Here is an 18,495-nt window from a genome sequence, read left to right on the forward strand (position 1 = left end):
CAGGTGGGGAGAGTGAAAGAGAAAAGTTTTGTGGGGGAGTAGAGAGAAGTGTAAAGCGCTGCCGAGGGCTGCTGCGCCGCGTTCCGAATTGGGCCTGTGTGTTGTTTGTGAATAGTCGTACGCTGCTGCCGCCCCCGCTGCGCCACGCCGCGCCACTTCGCATATGTGCTGTATGTGAGTGCTTGCCGGTGAAAGGCTTTCTCTCTCTCTCTCTCTACCCCCAACCCTCCCTCTCGCTCCCAGCCACAGCCTTAACCCCCCCCCTCCTCTCCCCTTTGGCCAGGCGACAGGGATGAAGAATGACTAGCGCAAGTGTGAGCGAGAGAGAGAGAGAGAGAGAACGAGAAGGCCGCTTTAGCTTGGAGGCGGTCGTGTCACGGAGTCCAGTCCCGTGTGCGCCGTGGGTGGCGTTGGCGTGCGGCGTTTGGTCCAGTCGTCGTTTTGGAATCCCCCCCTCCCTCCCTCCTCCGCCTTTCTTCTCCACCTGTTTTCTCCCCCCTTCCCCCTCTTCAGCCCAATCTCACTCTCGTATAAACGCCATCCGCCCGTGATAGAAGCGCTATTGGCGGAAGCGATTGGATGGAGTGCGGTTTCCATTTTCTGCCCCTGTTTGTGGTGTGTCAGTTAGGAGGCGCTCCCGCCAATTTCCCCTGACGATCCCCACAGCACAGGTGCGGCCCCAATCAAAGTTGCCGTGTCCGCGAACAACACAACACAACACGCATCGTGTCGCGGACGTGGACCATAGCACGACCACGCTTGGCCCGGCCCCCGACACACGTCTCTGCTGCTCGAGAGTGATCTCGCTGGAGCTCAGCCTCTCCCCCTTTCCCCCTTCTGCGCGCCGTGCGCTGAGCGGTGCTGAGCGGTGCTGAGCGGCCCCGGGCAGCGTGGCGTTTTAATTAGAATTTGTATTATTAACACGGTACCGTGCGCCGCTAAACGCTGCCTCTGCCGCTGGCGCGCGCTGGCGGGAGGTTCGCAGTTCGTACCCATACAGCCGGCGCCTGTGCGCCTGCGCGTGTGTGGGTGTGCGAGCCGAGCGCCGCCCGCTCAATGCCTGTGTGAATGTTGGAGAGCAGGGGCACCACGAGGCCCGGCCGGTTCCTGGTTCCCAACGGCAACGGGGGTGGCTGCCGGTCTGCACTGCGTGGCTAGGTCCCGTTGGAGCACCACACCTCGGCCAGTTAGTTGATTTGCCATTCCCCGGGTTGGGCTGCTGCTGGGCCTGGCTTTTGTGATGTGAGCTGGTCCGCCCCTTTGCTTGCCACTGTTTGCCAGCTCAGCCGTGGACCCGGACCACGTGTGTCACAGGCGCGCCACGCCCCCGCGTCGTTGTGCCGCTCTTAGCGGACGCGTCAGCTCGCGTCAGCTCGCGTCAGCCAGTCTGCACTTGGGACAAACGCCTCGCCTCACCGGAGAGAATAGCGTGGCAACGTCGTCCTTCGCTCATAGTGCCCTTTTCCTGTCCCAGTCATTGGTCGCTCTGATAGGGACGCCTGGCGCCCCCCCCCCCCTTTTTCACTTCCGAACTAGCGGGCGGGCTGGACCGACCGGACCGGAAAGAGGGCCTGTCCCCACGCCACCGCCACACCTGGCGGGGGGAATACCAACGTTAACAATTCTCGCTTACAAATTGAAAAACGCGCTTTTGAAGACAAAAATAATGAATGGGCAAAGGTTGGGGGACATGTTTTGTATGGAACCTAGCTATTCTATTCCCAATTCTTTAATATTTTCAATACCCCCACTCTCATCAAACACATCGCTGCCACACAACGGAACAATGGATCCTGCTCCTGATACACTGCCTGCAAGCGGCAGGGCGATCTTTTAGTCTCCAATAGACTCTCCTCTCTCATCTCTGCCAGACGGTCAGTCCAAATTTCCGGATCTAATTAAAGGCAGGCGACTCTAGCAGTGTGTGGAGGCGAAAGGGGTGTGAGGTGGTTGCTCTGTTTGCTTGGTTCGGGCGCTCCTCCGACGAGTCCGTCGCTCCCACTCGCGGGCCCTCGGCTGCGTTCGTGTCATTTGTCCGCACCGAAGTCGTCCATGAGCTGCGTGCGGCCGCGTGGTGTACCAACCCGCCTATGCCATACTGGGAGTGGAATGCAGTCCCGACCCCGGGGGGGGGGGGGGGGGGGGGGGGGGGGGGGGGGGGGGGGGGGGGGGGGGCTCCAGTCGGTGCGGTAGGGCGCGGCGTGGGCGGGGCGGTGGGCTTGCCTGTGGGGTGGGGCGGGGCTGGGCTCAAAGTGAAGGCCAAGGTGTGAGTGCCAAGTGCAACCATTGCACCGGACCGGTTCTACTAGCGCGCGGCGTGGCGGGGGGCTGCCCGCTACACCGCAGCAGAGGGTTCAGGCCGTGCATGCTGTAATGGTCATCGGCCGCGTCCCGCTACGCCTTAGCCACGCCACGCCACGCTCCGCGCCCGACCCAACGCGTCAAGTCGAGCCCGAGCGGCCTGAGCCGTCCTGAGCCCCAAGCAGGCCGTTGGAGAGCCGAGCCGAGCTGCGGTGCTGCGCCAACCCGCGCCAACGCACTGGGGCGGGGCGGGGCGCGGCGCGGCGGGCCCGCGGGTGGCCGCGGACATTCACCTCGCTTGCGACCAGAGCGGGTCAAGCTCGGCACGGCCCCTGGCGGCGTCTCTCATGAAGCGAGCGCTTGGCGCGGCGAGCAAGGAGCGAGGAGCGGCGCCAAGTCGGCCCGTCGGCCAAAGCGGCCTGTTCACAGGTCCTCAAGGAGGAGATCCCGCCCCGCCCATCCTGGAGACGCTAGAGGGTCTCTGTGGCGACCCGCGCGTGAGAGGAGGGTGGTCTGCGCTGCAACTTGGTCGCAACAGCGGATCGGCCTCCGCGGGCCGGCGACGGCGAGGACGTCCGCCGGCCCGGCCGGCCTAGAGGCCACATCCTACTCTCTACCCTGGCGTTGATTTCGTAGATCCCGACGCTGCGCCCTCCTGACTTTGCAATAGCCTGAGGGAAGCAGAAGTGCCGAGCGAGCCGAAGGCGCGGTTACAGCTGACAGGGGTGTGCTGTGGGTTACCTACGCACAGGGGTTTTATCGCGAATTGCGTACCTCTCAGGCCGCTGTCTAGCGATGACAGGGGGGACATAGAGGGACTATAAGCCGCGCCCCCCCCCCCCCCCAAAAAAAAAAATAATCAAAAAGAGAAAAATAACAAAACAAAAAAACAACATTAAAACCGCGCTTCGCAAGCCTGAGATTTAACTCAATCCCCTCCTCCTGCTCCGCATCTCGTTGACGGCTTTTTACCGCCCTGTGTTGTGGGGTTCTCTGTTTAGTAGTAAATATATTTTCTCTGTTTCAGACATTCCTGACATTCCGGAGAATATCAAGAACTTGCGCGAACTACAGGTGGCGGATTTCAGCAGTAACCCAATCCACAGATTACCCCAGGGCTTTGTCCAACTCCGTAACTTAACAGTTTTAGGGCTTAATGACATGTCTCTTAGTTCACTGCCCTCTGACTTTGGGTGTCTTGTCAGTCTTCAATCATTAGAATTACGAGAAAATGTACTAGAATTTCTTCCCGAATCCTTATCACAACTCTCAAAACTTGAGCGGCTAGACTTAGGGGATAACAAAATTGGAGAATTGGTAAGCAGTGTTTCATTGCCTACTCTTAGAACAAAAATTCTATCTCTATACTAATATTACAACTTTATTTCTTTTAGCCTCGTCATATTGGTAAACTTCCAGCTCTTCAAGAACTTTGGTTAGATCACAATGAATTACAACACCTTCCGTCAGAAATTGGCCACTTGAAGAAATTAGCTTGTCTTGATGTGTCAGAAAATCGTCTCGAAGATTTACCAGACGAAATTTCAGGATTAGTTTCCCTCACTGACTTACATTTATCACAGAACAATATTGAAACACTTCCAGATGGAATCGGAGCTTTAGAAAAGCTTACCATTCTTAAAATTGATCAAAATAGACTTATTGCTCTCAATGTTAACATTGGAAGGTTAGTGCTCTGATTTGGTTCAGTAGATTTTCATTACCTTTTATTTAGTTTTGTACAGCTCATCTGGAATTTTCTATCTTACCCTACACAGATGTATAAGTCTACAAGAACTTATTTTAACAGAAAACTTTTTAATGGAAGTACCCTCAACTATGGGCTTTTTAGTAAAAATGACAAATTTGAATGTTGATCGAAATAGTCTGAGAACCCTTCCACCAGAAATTGGAAAATTAGAGAATTTGGGAGTTCTATCTTTAAGAGACAACAAATTACAATATCTGCCCTCTCAGTTGGGCAATTGTAAACTTTTACATGTTTTGGATGTGTCTGGAAACAGGTAAAACAATATTTTTGTGTCCTTTAAAAACATCATCCTTATTTTGGTATGTGTATTTTAATTATCATTAATTTATTAGGTTACAATATTTGCCAATGTCTTTGGCAAACTTAAACTTGAAAGCAGTCTGGTTGTCTGAGAACCAAGCGCAGCCTTTACTTAAATTCCAGACAGATATTGACGAGACAACGGGAGAACAAGTTCTCACATGCTTTCTTTTACCACAATTGGAGTACCACCCTGATCACAACCAAGGTACGCAAACTTGTAATATCTCTGTTTCAACGTACTGTCTGTTTTATATTGAAAAGTTTTCATTTGCTTTCAATGCCTGGTTTAATTCTTCTTATTTTTTTATTATTTCCTGAGTTTGCAAAAAAGTGTCATTTTTTACTTACTGTATTTAGGCCTTATCATTTTTGTTTGCTATTCTCTTTTATTTTGCGTTTTTTGTGCATGTTGCTTTTTTTTTGTGTGCGTAAACAGTGAGCAGCATTTATGATAGAGAAGGCTTCTCTTCTGTATCACTCTCAGAAATCCAGAAGACTGACGAATCAGATGATGAAGGTTGGGAAGAAAGGGAGGCATCACGCACTCATTCTGTTAAGTTCACGGACGATTTAAACTCGAACGAACAGGACAAAGAGGTAAGTTCTCTCTACTAATACTGTGTTGTTGTTTTTGTTTTTGTATTATTATTTTTTTTGTGGCTGAATTTAAATGTTTGTCAACCAGACACCATTTGTACGACAAAATACACCCCATCCCCGAGAGCTAAAGGCTAAGGCTCACAAATTATTTGGGAAAGGTGGCAAGAGTCCTGATACCAAGGAAGTAGATGATGTTGATCCTCAGCCTGCTGAGGCACCTGTGCACAAAGTTAGTAAATGTGTATTTACAACAACAACAAAATCTTGGCAAGATTACCACTGAATTGGAAATCATTGCATATCTGCTCTACTAACTTTCTGTCTTATTTAGGAGGAATCTAAAGAAGATGAAGCAATTAGTGACCATAGTAACCACTCTGATGAAGTTCCAAGAGGGAATGCTGTTAATAGTCAAGATGTAAGTGTACTCTAGCAAAGTAGTGCTCTTATTCTAACTAATAATAATTTAAAAAAACAAACAAAAAAAACTATTCTTAACTGGTTGCTACTATAGGCTCTTATTAAGACTACTCAGTATATTTACACCCTATAACCAATTTTGCTTCTAAGCGTATCAAGTAACTGATTTGCGCCGTCCACAATCGTTTTATGCTGTATCGCACGCACGTATGCGAGTGGGTTTTGTTTTCCTGCCTAGTGTCACCATTACCACCCTAAAAGGGCTAATTCCTCCTGACGTAATCCTCAGCTGCTTCCAGACTAAAAGGTCGCCTGGGTTCCTGAGGCATTGTAAACATGATAGATAAAGGGGCTCCTGCAAGCCATCAGCTCATCAGTGAGGGTCGCGCGATTCCAAAGAAAAGTAAAATGTGGAATAAACGCCCCGCTTGCAAGCAGTACAGTCTAATCATAGAAATGGGCAGGTGAATCATCCCCCGGATCCATTCGATTCTGATCCAAGTCAAGTTGGCTTCAATAACAGTTGTATAAGGTCCATTAGGTGAAGGTCACAAGTGAGTGCACCATAACAAATGTGGGTGGGCAGCCCCCACTTAATGGGACAGAACAGTGTTAATTCTCATCAGGCACTTGAAGACTCACTTGTTCCTGCCCCAGTCCCTTGGTAGCTGCTGTCCTGACCAGTGTGTCTCTGTTTGCTCCTGTATTGATGTCTTCTTTCATTCATGTTAGGAGTCTTTTACTTGTGCACCAAATCTGAATTTTAAAATTCCGCATTTTTGAAAAAGTTAATCATAGGTGAAATTATTTTTCAGGGTGAGCCTGAAGAAGAGAGTGAAGATGACCTGTTAGATGAAAATGAAGATCCAGAATCTGATCAGGTAAGATCAATTAATCATTACCTTGCTTTTCTTGTGATTAAACATTACTGTACCTGTTGTGTACACTATTTGATACACTGCATGCTATGGTTATGGTCAAAAGAGGCAATTCTTACCAAAAGAATCAATGCATGAAATTTATAACTGTGCTGGTGGCTTACTGACACTACCATGTGGGCTTTGGGATATTTTCCAAAATATTAAGTCAGATATCAAAAGATTATCTATCTAATATTATTATTATCTATTAATAGTACTACTATTATTGCCCCATTTGGTAACTTCCTAAAAATATCAATCCAATATGTTACAAATACTTGTAGAAATGCAAGTCTACTTCCTAAATTATTTTGGTCTCCAGCTGTAGTTTATGGCTCTTGTCACAGGAAGGGGAGAGGCATGTTGGGTTTGAGGGTGTGGTGGAGGGCGAAGGGACAAGGCCGAATCGCCTACATCGAAGAGACACTCCACATCATCTGAAGAATAAGCGCATCAACTCACAAACCCTTGATCAAGATAAGGTTGCATCTATCATAGCTCAGGTATCTTATTCTTCCTGTTTTTGGACATTCTGCCTTTTTATGGTTAATTTAATGGAAGTGGGTTTTATTGCTTAATGACATTATCGTGGAATGCAGCATGTTAATATTTTTAATGTAAAGATATTAATTTTAGTGGATATACATTTTTTTCTTTTCTTGTCATTATTTATTAATTGTCATGGTCATACTATTTCTGTACAATACAGTGCTTTGTATGATGGCAGATGGGACACTTACATCTCATTGTGCAATTCATGAAAGTTGAGCCTGTATGAACATTTAACTCTGTTCAACAGGCACTGACAAAGAAGAATGATGGAGAAACTGTGGATTCTGGCAGTACTCAATACGTGCAGCCCTCAGGTAAGGCTACATCAGCAGTCATTGGGTACTGTGTTTGTCCCTCTCTGCTATCTCCCCCCACCCCCAGCAGTACTCCTAGTATCACACCTTTGCTGATAAGGCTTACTACACTAGGTGTTCATCCCTCAGTTGAGTTTTGCTTTCTGAGATTGTCGAAAATATAATAAGCTTGTCTTAACGTCATTCTATAAATATGGCACATGTGTCATTTCCCTGTTCATATTTATGATGTGACTGTATTTTGCCCCTTAATTATTTGTTTTGAGACTAATTTTTGAGGTTAGAGTCATTTTTAAAGGCACAAGTGTCTCAGGAAGTATAGGTTCTGAATTACAAAAGATTAGAAATAATGACGGGTAGGAAAAGTGTCCGCATACCTAAAAGGTGTAAGTTTGATTTACTAGATAGTTTCTACAGCCCCCTGTTTGAATTGAGTGTTTGTTTTATGAAGTCTTCTCCACCACTGCTCGTTTTTCCTGTTTTAGATATTGTGCAGTCTGTAGAAGTAAGAGAGGAGCAATATAACATTCACATTGAACGAACTTCTGCTGGGCTTGGCCTCTCCATCGCTGGTGGCCTTGGTTCAACGCCCTTCAAAGGAGATGATGAAGGGATCTTTATTTCAAGAGTCACTGAAGGTGGACCTGCTGATTTAGCAGGGCTTCGGGTAAGAGTACATTTCACTTTCAACTATTTTAACTTGATACAATTTAAAATCAATCCCACTAATGTATATCTTGTAAACACAGGTTGGTGACAAGGTATTGGCAGTAAATGGCAAGTTACTAGTTGGGACGGATCACTGGACTGCTGTTGAGGCATTGAAAGCTGCTGGTGGCACTCTAGATTTAGTTGTTGCAAGAGAAGTTACAAGAATTGTTGCAAAGGTAAATGTGTGGTTTTTGTAGTATAGTCAAAGTAAATAAATTACAATGGACATCTTTATAAACAAATTCTTGACCCATACAGACTCATGGAACATCTTCCTCCTCTCCTGCATCAACACCTGTGTTCCGTCCTGGTGACTCGGCATGTTCCAGCCTCGGAACAAGCCGGGCCACTAGTGCCACATCCCATCAGTCTATTCTTACTTCTGGATTTGAAAGTACAGGAAATGTGGCTGGACCAGAGAAGGTAAGGGCCATAGAAAATGGTCAAGGAGATGAAGTATACGCTGAGGTTACAAATAAGGTAAGATTTGGATTTGAAAACAGATAAAGTGTTCTGTTTTGGTTCTGTTCTTTCTTGTGTAATTAAACAAAACATCGCATTTCAGGTGAAGCGTATTCCAGAGCCCTTAAAGGGAATGGGAAACGATACCGAAGTTCGTAAGGTAATGGTGTGTACTACCCTCATACGAGATTGTAATGGCCTTGGATTCAGTATCGCTGGTGGAAAGGGTTGCCCTCCATTTAGATCTGATGGAAATCCTGATGTAGGTTTCATTTATTATTTTGATGTCCATTACATTTTTGAGATTGAAGTATGTCTTACTTTTATTGTATGTTTCCAGTCTATTTATATCTCAAGAATTACTGAGGGAGGTGTTGCTGAAAAAGATGGAAAGCTTCTTGTTGGTGACCGTATTATTTCCATAAATGGTGTAGATCTTAGTGGAGCTAGACATGATCAGGCTGTAGCCATGCTGACAGGATTAGAGAGATTTGTGCGACTCGTTGGAGAAAGAGAGGTGCTTGTTAGTAAAGGCCAGACGCCTTCACCCTCACCTGCTGAAAAGAGTCCTCATATCTTTGGTGGACCCAAACCATATACAGGCCTGTATACCGCTAACAGTTACATGGCAAATCGGCCAGGTTTCAGGTATAATTCATCACTTTAAAAGCTTGCTGTTCGGATAAATGCATTGTCTCACCATGGGAAAGCATGGTTGAGTAAGAAAGACAAACACCACATGTGCTGAAATGTCTGCTTTCTTTATTTCAGGAGAGCTTCTCCTGGAAGCCCAGGATATATGTCAACAGTGTCTTCCCCTGATGTTAATTCTTCTGTTAAATTTGGATTAACATCTCCAACTCCCACCCCAACTACACCCACACCTCCCAGTATCACACCAACTGCCAAATCAACAGTACCAACTAAGTCAGTTACAGAAACTATACCAACCCCATCACCTAAAGTCAATGGGGTAGAGCCACCAAGACCAGCACCTCGTACTCGTCTTACTAGCAGTAATTCAACATCTGGAGAACCACCACAGGTAAGAATAGTTTTCTGAGTAACCTTTGCACATCGCAAGCAGAGAAAGCTTCAAGCTCTGAAACATTTCAGTGTTTGAAAGACAACTATGGCTTCAAATTTTTCTTAGTAGTAGAAGTTTTCTCCTTTTCTCTTATTTTGGCTACACTTTCTGTAAATTTTGCTCAGGTTAATGTAGACCACAATTACCTTATCTTAATTATTCTTAGCAATAAGAGAGTAACAGTTGTTTTCCTGCTGTGCGGTATGCAACAATGTGTGTGCATGGACTTGGGCTCGGTGTGCTGCAGCAGCTTGTTGACATGAGTTTGTGTGCAGCGTAAAGTAGTGCATTTTAAAAATTATACAAAAGTATGAAGAAATTCCTTTTTTGTTTTTTTAAAAATTGTATCTTCCTGCTTTCTAACTAGATTCCTTAAAATCTTTAGGTTTGTTTTATCCCTCGTTTTCAGTTTGTTTAATTCTCCGTTAATGAATGAAAGCCTCGTCCATTTTTCATTTTTTATATCCTGTTAACACTGCTGAGTACTCTTCTAGGTCTTAAATCTACTAGTGCTGCTATACTCAGCTCATGGCGATTTTGCTCGCTTTTCCCCATGTTCTCTTAATCTAGTGGTGTTCTCTTTTTGAAAATGTCATCTTTGCTTCTTTGTATTGAACCTCCTTCAAATTTAATCTCTGTGGGTTTTGGGTCTGATCTCTTCATGAGAGTTTCAGTTACAAATATTTCATTGTTTTTTCTTGTTTTCTTTTATTTCCTTGCATACTCAAATAGTCATCCCTCATTGATCTTCTTAAAATATAAATTAATGAAGATATCTCTTAAGATAGGTGAAGTTAGACTTAAGCTGCTATTTTTACCAATTTATTTGTTACAACACCGTTGCATTAAGGAAATCAACACTGCTCTCATAGATTAAATAAGCTTTAATTATATGTTCATTCATTTATCAATTGTTACAAACATTTTTGCTGTTTCTTGTCTGTTATTGCCTTTGAAGTTTCCTTACTACCTTGAGTTCCCATTTCATATCCTGGGACAAATGGTGCTTGTGCTAAGCTTTTAACTTTACCGCAGCTCCCCAAAGCGATCACAAGCGAAGACTTCCAGGCCATGATTCCGGCTCGCTTCCGTGGTGAGGAGGAGGCGCCTAGTGGCCCCACTGTCACCGTCACCATCAAACAACCTTCTGACATGAGCCTTCAGTTCCCCCCGCCCCCCTCCACTCTAGGCAAAGTCACCGAGACCATCACCAAAAGTACCTTCACTGAAACTGTGGTGACTCGCGTCACAGATAACAAGCTCGTCACCCCAGCCCCTATGGAGGTAAATACCTAAGTTTTGTGAGGTGAGGCTGATTCATGTAAGGTAATTTCCTTCCTTTGTCAGTACCTGTATGGTACATACTGTCAAGTGCCTCTCTGGTGCATTTAAGTGCACCTGTTTAGTTTTTCCTTCATATTGATACCTTGTTATTGGTAAGGATTATAACAGTTGTAGTCCTAATTTATATTTGGTAGTTTTCATTGTGGGTTCTGTAGTGACTATCAATTCTGTCTTTTAGCTGGTGATACAAGAATGCATCAGCCTCACATTTCCTTACTATCATTCTTTCTATCTCTTGTTCTCTTTTAGTATTTTGATCCTTTTCGAATTTCATATGGTAGAGGCAAGTCATAATTCTAAAGACTGCAATGGATGATGATGATAGTTTATTGACAAGTACCACCAGTTAGTTTGTGTTGGAGTCTCATAAATTGTCCTCCCAATTCCATGTGTATTGATCCCTGCTCATCACTTTTTCATTCCATCATTTTTGCCTCTATTATGTGGGCTTCATATTCTGGTAATGGTGTTTGAGACAATGCAGCTGATTGTACCTAAATTTAAGAAATGAAGCAGCAAAAATTTTAAATTCTGTGTTTATAATTATTTTTATGCTATCAGTATATGCTTACATTTTAATGATGATTATACTTTTGCTTTCTTGTAGATCTTTTTATTGATTTTGTTTTATGAGGCATCGGCATCAAGATCAATGCCCAAATGTGCTTTGCATGGCTTTTTGTTTTCTTTTACTCTCTTCCTTTGATCCCTTTGCAATTTTTTATCTATCTGTTGTGCTTTGCCTAACATCTTTCATAGTTTTTAGACTTGGTATGTCTCACTATTCAAAATCTCATTTAGTAACAGGACTCAGCTGAAATTTTGCTGAGGCATGTAATTATACTTCTTTTTTCATACTGTAGATCCGGACAACTCTATATCACTGTGTTTTGTTATGTAGTGTTTTTAGTAAATTTTAGAGGTTGAGTGCATGTTACCTTATTTTGGTATTCCGTACAAATTGTTAGGTTTTGATGCCTCTTTAAGTATCTTTGAAGACTTCTGTCTTGTATTCTATTCAACATGTTCTGGTAGAAAACGTTTTTCCCCTGTGATATTACTTGGCTGCTCACTACCAACTTGTTGTATGTGACATGCTAGTGAGCTTGTCTTTATGCTTTCTATAGCACTCTCATGTCATGTGAACTTTATGCTTGTAATGTTTTTCACATTGTACTGTACTGTAATCTAATTTTTGCCCATCTTTGTATATATCAAACCATTTAAAATTGCAATTCTAGATCAATTTTTTTTTTTTACATTTTTGAAAATACATATTGCTGCTTATGAAGCACACTAACATTTTTTCCCACGGCTGTACAATAAATGTTAAATTGAATTCTACCTTGTTTTTAAATAGAAGTCTACATAAAATTTTATTGTCAGTAATGATCCAGAAGCATAGTAAAAATATGTTCTCATTTTTTTAAGTACAGTGGACTCTTGCTAAGTGTCGCCTCGCTAACTGTCGTGTGCGAGAGAAACAGCTATAGAAAAATAGTGCGTTTCATGGGGGCTGACTGCCTGCTCTGACCGCTCGCCCGGTTCGCCTATCGGAGGAGTAGAGAGATGGGAGCACGGCAGCAGCGAACGCACAGTACCCTCGCTATCTGTTGCGGTGACAGCGAGAGTCCTTTGTATTTAATGTTGTTTCTTCCAAATTCTTCAGTTGGTTTATTAAATTCTTCTTGCATTTGTTGAGTTATCAGAAGTATGAGAAAAAGTCAACTTGATATGGTTGATTTTTAACAACACTTTTGCTTGTCATGCTTTGTCAGCCATCTAATTCTAGTGGTGCCAGATATTATCTTCTCTAGTTTTGAAACAGTGCAATACCTCAGTAAGCCTGTTGCAAGAATTTTGATGTTTTTGTCTTGTGCATGTGTAGTTGTATGCATACTTCATATTGTTCTTTTTGTACAGCTAGTCCAGCACATGATACGAAGTCCTCGCAATTAGCACAAATCACTTTTCTTTTTGGTGAAACCATGTCCCTTTTTTCCATTTTGTACTTTACTCTCTCTCTCTGCTGCATGCCTATGCTCCAATTTTGCTACCCTATTTTACCACATTTTACTTTCGGTTGCTAGTCTACAGCACCATTCTATTTGAAAACTTTACATTGAGTTCATTTCTTTTTAAACCAATATTTTTAATATCTATTGTCAATGTTTTTAATTAGCTGGTTTGTCATCAAAATGTTTCAGGAGGTAACTCTCTTTAAGGACGGCGGGTCTCTAGGATTCAGCATTATTGGAGGGACAGACCACTCGTGTGTACCATTTGGAGGAGGAAAACCAGGCATCTTCATATCGCATGTAATTTTATCAGATAATCTAACAGTGTCTTTTTAAGTATTTCAAACCAGAGCATCATCAGTAAAATAAATACTTTTGTAGATTGTACCTGGAGGCATTGCTGCAACATCTGGAGCTCTGAGGATGGGAGACAGAATTCTTGAGGTGTGTAATGAAGATGTTAGTAAATGTACACATCAGGAAGCTGTCATGACCCTACTTCAACCTGGAAATTCCATCACACTTCTTGTCCAACATGATCCACTTCCTGAAGGGTTCCAGGTAAGCAATTGCTTGATTATTTTTGCAGTAATGGTAGTCTCAAAATGATTGCCCAGCCTTAATCTCCGTGTAAAAGGGAAAGTGTTTGAAAAAAAAAAAGACAAGAAACCAATTCACTCGCGTTTTCTGTTGTTTATGTGTAGAAACTTAAATTGGGTCTTGAATGTTTCTCTTACAAGCTGACAGACATAGAATATGTGCCATTTATGGTGAGTTCCTTCTTAGGTATCACACAACATGAGGTTCAGCATGTGCTATTTCTCTTTATTTGTCCTTTCTGCAGCATGAGTCCTGAAAAACGTCCCGTTGATAGGCGATTCTAATGTTCAGCATGTTTATATTTGTTCTCTGACTGTAAATATGTACCGTGTGTCAGGGCTACAACACAACATTGTTGCGGCTTTGCATACCCTAGGGGGCCATAGCGCCTAACAGATCAAGCGAGTTGGCAACCTAGCATACTGTTGTGTCGTGGCCCTGACACATGGTACTGTATTATTATTTTTTATTTGATGTGTTATTAATGACATCTTGCTGTATAATTAATTATCTGTTGTCTTTCGGTATGGGAGACTAAGCATAGTACTGACCTTGCTTCTCAATTTGCTCATCCCTACTTTACCAGCCGTGTGGAAGCAGCATGGATGTAGAATCATTATACTCCCTTATTGCATGATAGGAAATGTGTTTGTCCTAGGTACATTAGAATCCCCTTACAACGTCTCCGCTTTTAGCGCCGGGTTTTCCGTGCACCAATTAGTCATAGTACATGAAAAAATATTGTTTCTAGCTTTTTCCGACTTATGATCTTGAAAAAAAGAAAGCGGCAATTACAGAAATCCATTTAGCTGGTTTAACTTCTATAAGTATTCAAAAATTCAACCCAAAACTTTGTTGAAGGGGAAGTCGTGTTGCCTTGGTAGAAAAAAAAGAAACTAAATTTGCCAATGCCATTGTCATTGATTCAGTGCTGTAAATTGGTTGCTGTGATAATTGTTTTACCATATAGTTGTGGTCTGGAGATGTTACACCGCAAACACAGCTGTTGTTTATCTATCTGTGGTTTTGTCTTGATTGATGTGCATGATTTAGCATCACTGAAGCAGCGCAAAAAGTTCACTATCTATCTATCTATCTATCAATTGGTCCCACTCATTTTACCATTTTTCTTGTTACCTTTCAGGAATTGACAATTGTGAAACTGGATGGAGAAAAACTAGGGATGCATATCAAAGGTGGCCTTAGAGGGCACAGAGGTAATCCCCTCGACAAAACAGATGAAGGTGTATTCATATCTAAAATTAATTCTGGTGGTGCTGCCAAACGAGACGGCAGACTAAAGGTTTGATCATTCATTTTTTATTGTGGGTTAAGATAAATTTGTCTCAAATTTCAAAACTTCCTTTATTGTAATATCTAGCTAATAAGCATAGCATGATTGTTGAGTAATTAAATCATTGCTCCTGTACAGGTGGGAATGAGATTATTGGAGGTGAATGATGCATCATTATTGGGTGCTTCTCATCAAGAAGCTGTCAATGCATTGCGCAATGCTGGCAATACAATTCGACTAGTAGTTTGTAAAGGTAAATCTGTAAATATTTACTCAAACACTGCAAGCTTTTGCATCAAAAAACGATACTGTAGATTTATTTTCAACTGTACTAACCGTGTTTTTCTAAACCCTCTTCAGGCTATGACCGTGCTGAAGTCGAAAAATTGATCTCTGAAGGTAAGATAACCAAAGAGATGTCAAAATCTATCTCACAAAGTGTTTCAAGCCTCGACAGAGAGGATGAGGATTCTGCAACTCTTAAACAAGTACGTAAAGGGTAGCCTTGCTCTAAAATAAATTGCTGTTACATGAGGGTTCTTAAAATAATGAATCAATTTTATTCCAATGTAATGCTCTAGGAGCAACAAATGAAGCAAGAGCTAGTTCAATGGGAACAAGAACAAGAAGAACGTGAAAGGGAGCTCAGAGAAAGAGAAGCAGAAAGAGAAAGAGAGCACCAACTTGCTCTACAACAAAGTCAGAGTGATCTACAACTTGAGCCTGTGAGGGAAAAATCAACCCCTGAGAGAGTAAGATCTGAACCAGTTTTTAGTCAATAAAACTGTATGTAACTGTAGGAATGAATTCGATATTGATCTCTTTCTTCATTTTTCTGTAATCTTTGTAGGTTCTTGATGTTGTGAGGGCTGCTGAAATGCTAGTGAAGCCCTCAAGTCCCACTGAATTACTAGTTCCGAAATCTCCTGGAGGTCCTAAGTCTGCTGAGAGTCTGAAGACCACCACTATTGTCATGAGCAAACACACACTAGCACCTCAGACCAGTTTGGTAAGTCACTTTTCTCATTAATAAAACAATTATTCATGTAGGTTAACTTGTTATTCTTATGTTCATCATCCCTAATTTAGTAAATCTGCAATTTTATGTGAAGCATGGCTTTTTCAAATAAAATTTTGTAAGTTGGTAGTCTGTTCCTTGCATGTGGTATTGACCTACCTTTGGTTTTCGTTGGGTTGTTCTGCATGTTTCCCCTAATTTGTGAAGCATTCATTCTTGGTGTTTGTGCTCCGTCTTTTTTTTTTCAATGATTTGGCAAGATTTTAAGTTTTAATCATTGTGTAAATGGCTCAATTCACAGCATAAATGACCCAATACTTAAGAGACCAGCTCAAATGTAGGTATAACTTAAAAGTTATGCTGCAATCTTGTGAATCGTTTGCTGGAGAACTGGCTGGCACTAACACACTCGTGATTATTTTAATGTGTAAGATTTCTAGAGATTGTTTTGTAACAGCACATACAATTCATCAGGCATCAGGGTTGTTATATTTAAGGTACACAAAGACCTTTGCATAAATGTTTTTGATAATTAATGTGTTGTAAGATCAAGTTAATTTATTTTGACTTTTCAGTGGTTTATTCTGTTTGAGCTCTGTAACAATCACTTTTTTCAAAAGAAATCCTCTCTAAAACTTACATTTATTCTAAATATAATGTTTCATGTTAAATTTTAACTTGTAGGTCCTCTAAAACTTATATTGTAGTTTAAATTTAAACCGGCAACAATATAGCTTACTCCTGCCTTTGCCGCTTTTCATTTTAATGAATGAGTATAGTTTACAGAAAATTGATGCATGCAAATTAGCTTTATGAATGAAGTGTTGTACCCCCCTTCAACATGTTTGTGTCAAGAAACTTGTTCTTTCCCAAGAAGAGAATTTACCATAGGACTGTATGTCATCTTGAAGTCAACTTGTACATACCTATCAATTATTCTTTTTCCTCTTTTCTTATCTCCCTTTGTTCATTGTGTACTTTCACATCTTGCTCTCATTAACACGTTGAGTGCGGCGGCGGTAGGCAATCCTATGTTATTGTGACCCTATCGGTGCGGGCCGCAAACTACGTGTTAATGAATGTGCTCTTGCTTGACTGATAAGAATGTGTGTAAGTAACAATTTTATTCATTCAAAGTAAAATTAAAGTAAAGTAAGTATTAAAGTAAAATTAATTCACGTCTCTTCAAGGGTGCGTAACCTTAGTACCATGATCTTAAGCCGTGAAATGGCAAACGATCTGAAACACCTCAGTATACTCTGCTGCATAGCTTTTCTTTACCTTTAAGATATCACAATTGGACATAGCTAACTGCAAGTTATCTGTATTATTTTTAATGATTATATGTTGTTGTTTTTTATTCAGCGCTTTTGCATAGATTTCTGCATGATCAAATTGTAGTGTTTCGCTCCATTTTGAATGTTTTTAAGATTTCTAATTTTCTATTTATTTATTTCACTTAATTACATTGTTAGTTGATGTTCTATTTGAAGACAGACAAAAATAGCATCCAATTTTATCTATCGTCTGAATTAATAATGTGCTGATTCTCTGGTGGGTTTTATTTTTTCAGGAAACTTCTCCATCATAGCATACGAGGAAACATTAAACATAAGAGAAATCAAAAGAAATTGTAGAGAATTGTTCTGATGTTGTGCCTCTGTTTTATCAAATCCAAGCTATTTCTTTGTTGAGATCAAACGTACCTGTTGAATTCATCTAATGCGCAGGTTCTTGTTTTGTTAAGATGGGAGTGCCAAGAAGTACAGTAAATGCATTTACCTCTGCTACATACTCAGTTTGGTTGTAAAACTAATCTAGTTAATGAAAGAGCGAATCTGTCAATGGTTTTGTTGTTTATTATTACGCTTAATTTGATTTTGTGCTAGCACATATCCGGTTTTCAGATGATCTTAATTTTTAATTTACTATCTTCATCTTTTAATATTTTTTTATGAATGAATGTTTTCTTGACAAGACATTCCATGCACATTGTTAACAAAACCCAGTCCCTCAGTATATTTTTTTCCAACTACTGGTGATATGTCTCCAGCGTTTGACATCCCTGCTCGTTCTTTTTCCCAATTCCCTTTGAACAAAGATGAAGAGCTAGGATATCAATACTCCATACAATTGCAAATACAATTGTCAGTCTCTAATTTTTAAATGTCTTCCTACCTCCCTACTGAAAGCTGGCTGTACAGTGTCCGGAAATTTCTTCTGCTTCATAACACTATAGTGAGCAGCAGCATTAATTTGTTAATATTAAGATATCTATTGGAAGAAGCAAATTTAGTATTCTTGTCAGCAGGTTTGCTACAATGTACATTTTGGGCCAATTTATTGAAATCAAGATTGAGGAAAAGTTTCTTAGGGTGTGAAAATATATACACATGCTCTATTTATAATATTCGGGACCATAAATCTTGTGTGTGCGCTTGCCTCCATCTTCATGCTTGTCTTGAGTTAAAGCATGAGTTCTATATGGTGATCGTCATGTTAATTTGAAAGTGCTCTATTTGTAGAGTGACACAAAATGTTGATCTGATTTCAGTCTTACTTAAACTGCCAGCTCTTCTTAATTGGTGTCAGTAGTCATTGGCAATGCTCACTACTGATTGTGACCCACCATGATGCTTGTTTAGGTAAACTAACCACTTTGTGACCTGAAAATGTATGGAAAGATGTATTCATGCTGCAACTAAAATCAAAAACATTATGAGAGAAATTAGATTGTTGATTTACATTCTATTTATACTTTTTTGAATTAAAGAAATTGT

General features: G+C 41.6%; 1 protein-coding gene across 8 annotated transcripts in view; it reads left to right on the forward strand.

Annotated features, from left to right (window-relative positions):
• Window positions 1–18,495, forward strand: part of LOC113209454 (protein lap4) — a 59,914-nt gene that overhangs the window by 31,218 nt on the left and 10,201 nt on the right. For 4 of the 8 annotated variants that reach the window (XM_026426974.2, XM_026426971.2, XM_026426976.2 and 1 more), the window contains exons 3-27: window positions 3,329–3,618; window positions 3,696–3,988; window positions 4,080–4,325; window positions 4,405–4,580; window positions 4,812–4,972; window positions 5,061–5,204; window positions 5,307–5,393; window positions 6,211–6,276; window positions 6,663–6,818; window positions 7,115–7,181; window positions 7,667–7,848; window positions 7,931–8,068; window positions 8,151–8,372; window positions 8,458–8,616; window positions 8,695–9,002; window positions 9,126–9,399; window positions 10,477–10,725; window positions 12,993–13,103; window positions 13,185–13,364; window positions 13,544–13,573; window positions 14,548–14,706; window positions 14,836–14,950; window positions 15,058–15,185; window positions 15,279–15,449; window positions 15,548–15,706. In XM_026426974.2, coding sequence (XP_026282759.1) covers window positions 3,329–3,618; window positions 3,696–3,988; window positions 4,080–4,325; window positions 4,405–4,580; window positions 4,812–4,972; window positions 5,061–5,204; window positions 5,307–5,393; window positions 6,211–6,276; window positions 6,663–6,818; window positions 7,115–7,181; window positions 7,667–7,848; window positions 7,931–8,068; window positions 8,151–8,372; window positions 8,458–8,616; window positions 8,695–9,002; window positions 9,126–9,399; window positions 10,477–10,725; window positions 12,993–13,103; window positions 13,185–13,364; window positions 13,544–13,573; window positions 14,548–14,706; window positions 14,836–14,950; window positions 15,058–15,185; window positions 15,279–15,449; window positions 15,548–15,706 — 4,271 coding nt within the window. The remainder of the gene's footprint in view (window positions 1–3,328; window positions 3,619–3,695; window positions 3,989–4,079; window positions 4,326–4,404; window positions 4,581–4,811; window positions 4,973–5,060; window positions 5,205–5,306; window positions 5,394–6,210; window positions 6,277–6,662; window positions 6,819–7,114; window positions 7,182–7,666; window positions 7,849–7,930; window positions 8,069–8,150; window positions 8,373–8,457; window positions 8,617–8,694; window positions 9,003–9,125; window positions 9,400–10,476; window positions 10,726–12,992; window positions 13,104–13,184; window positions 13,365–13,543; window positions 13,574–14,547; window positions 14,707–14,835; window positions 14,951–15,057; window positions 15,186–15,278; window positions 15,450–15,547; window positions 15,707–18,495) is intronic. The other 4 variants (XM_026426973.2, XM_026426972.2, XM_026426977.2 and 1 more) reach the window with 4 other exon arrangements.

This window comes from Frankliniella occidentalis, unplaced genomic scaffold (genome assembly GCF_000697945.3).
Source record: "Frankliniella occidentalis isolate FOCC.00 unplaced genomic scaffold, Focc_3.1 Scaffold353, whole genome shotgun sequence".
Classification (NCBI taxonomy): domain Eukaryota; kingdom Metazoa; phylum Arthropoda; class Insecta; order Thysanoptera; family Thripidae; genus Frankliniella; species Frankliniella occidentalis.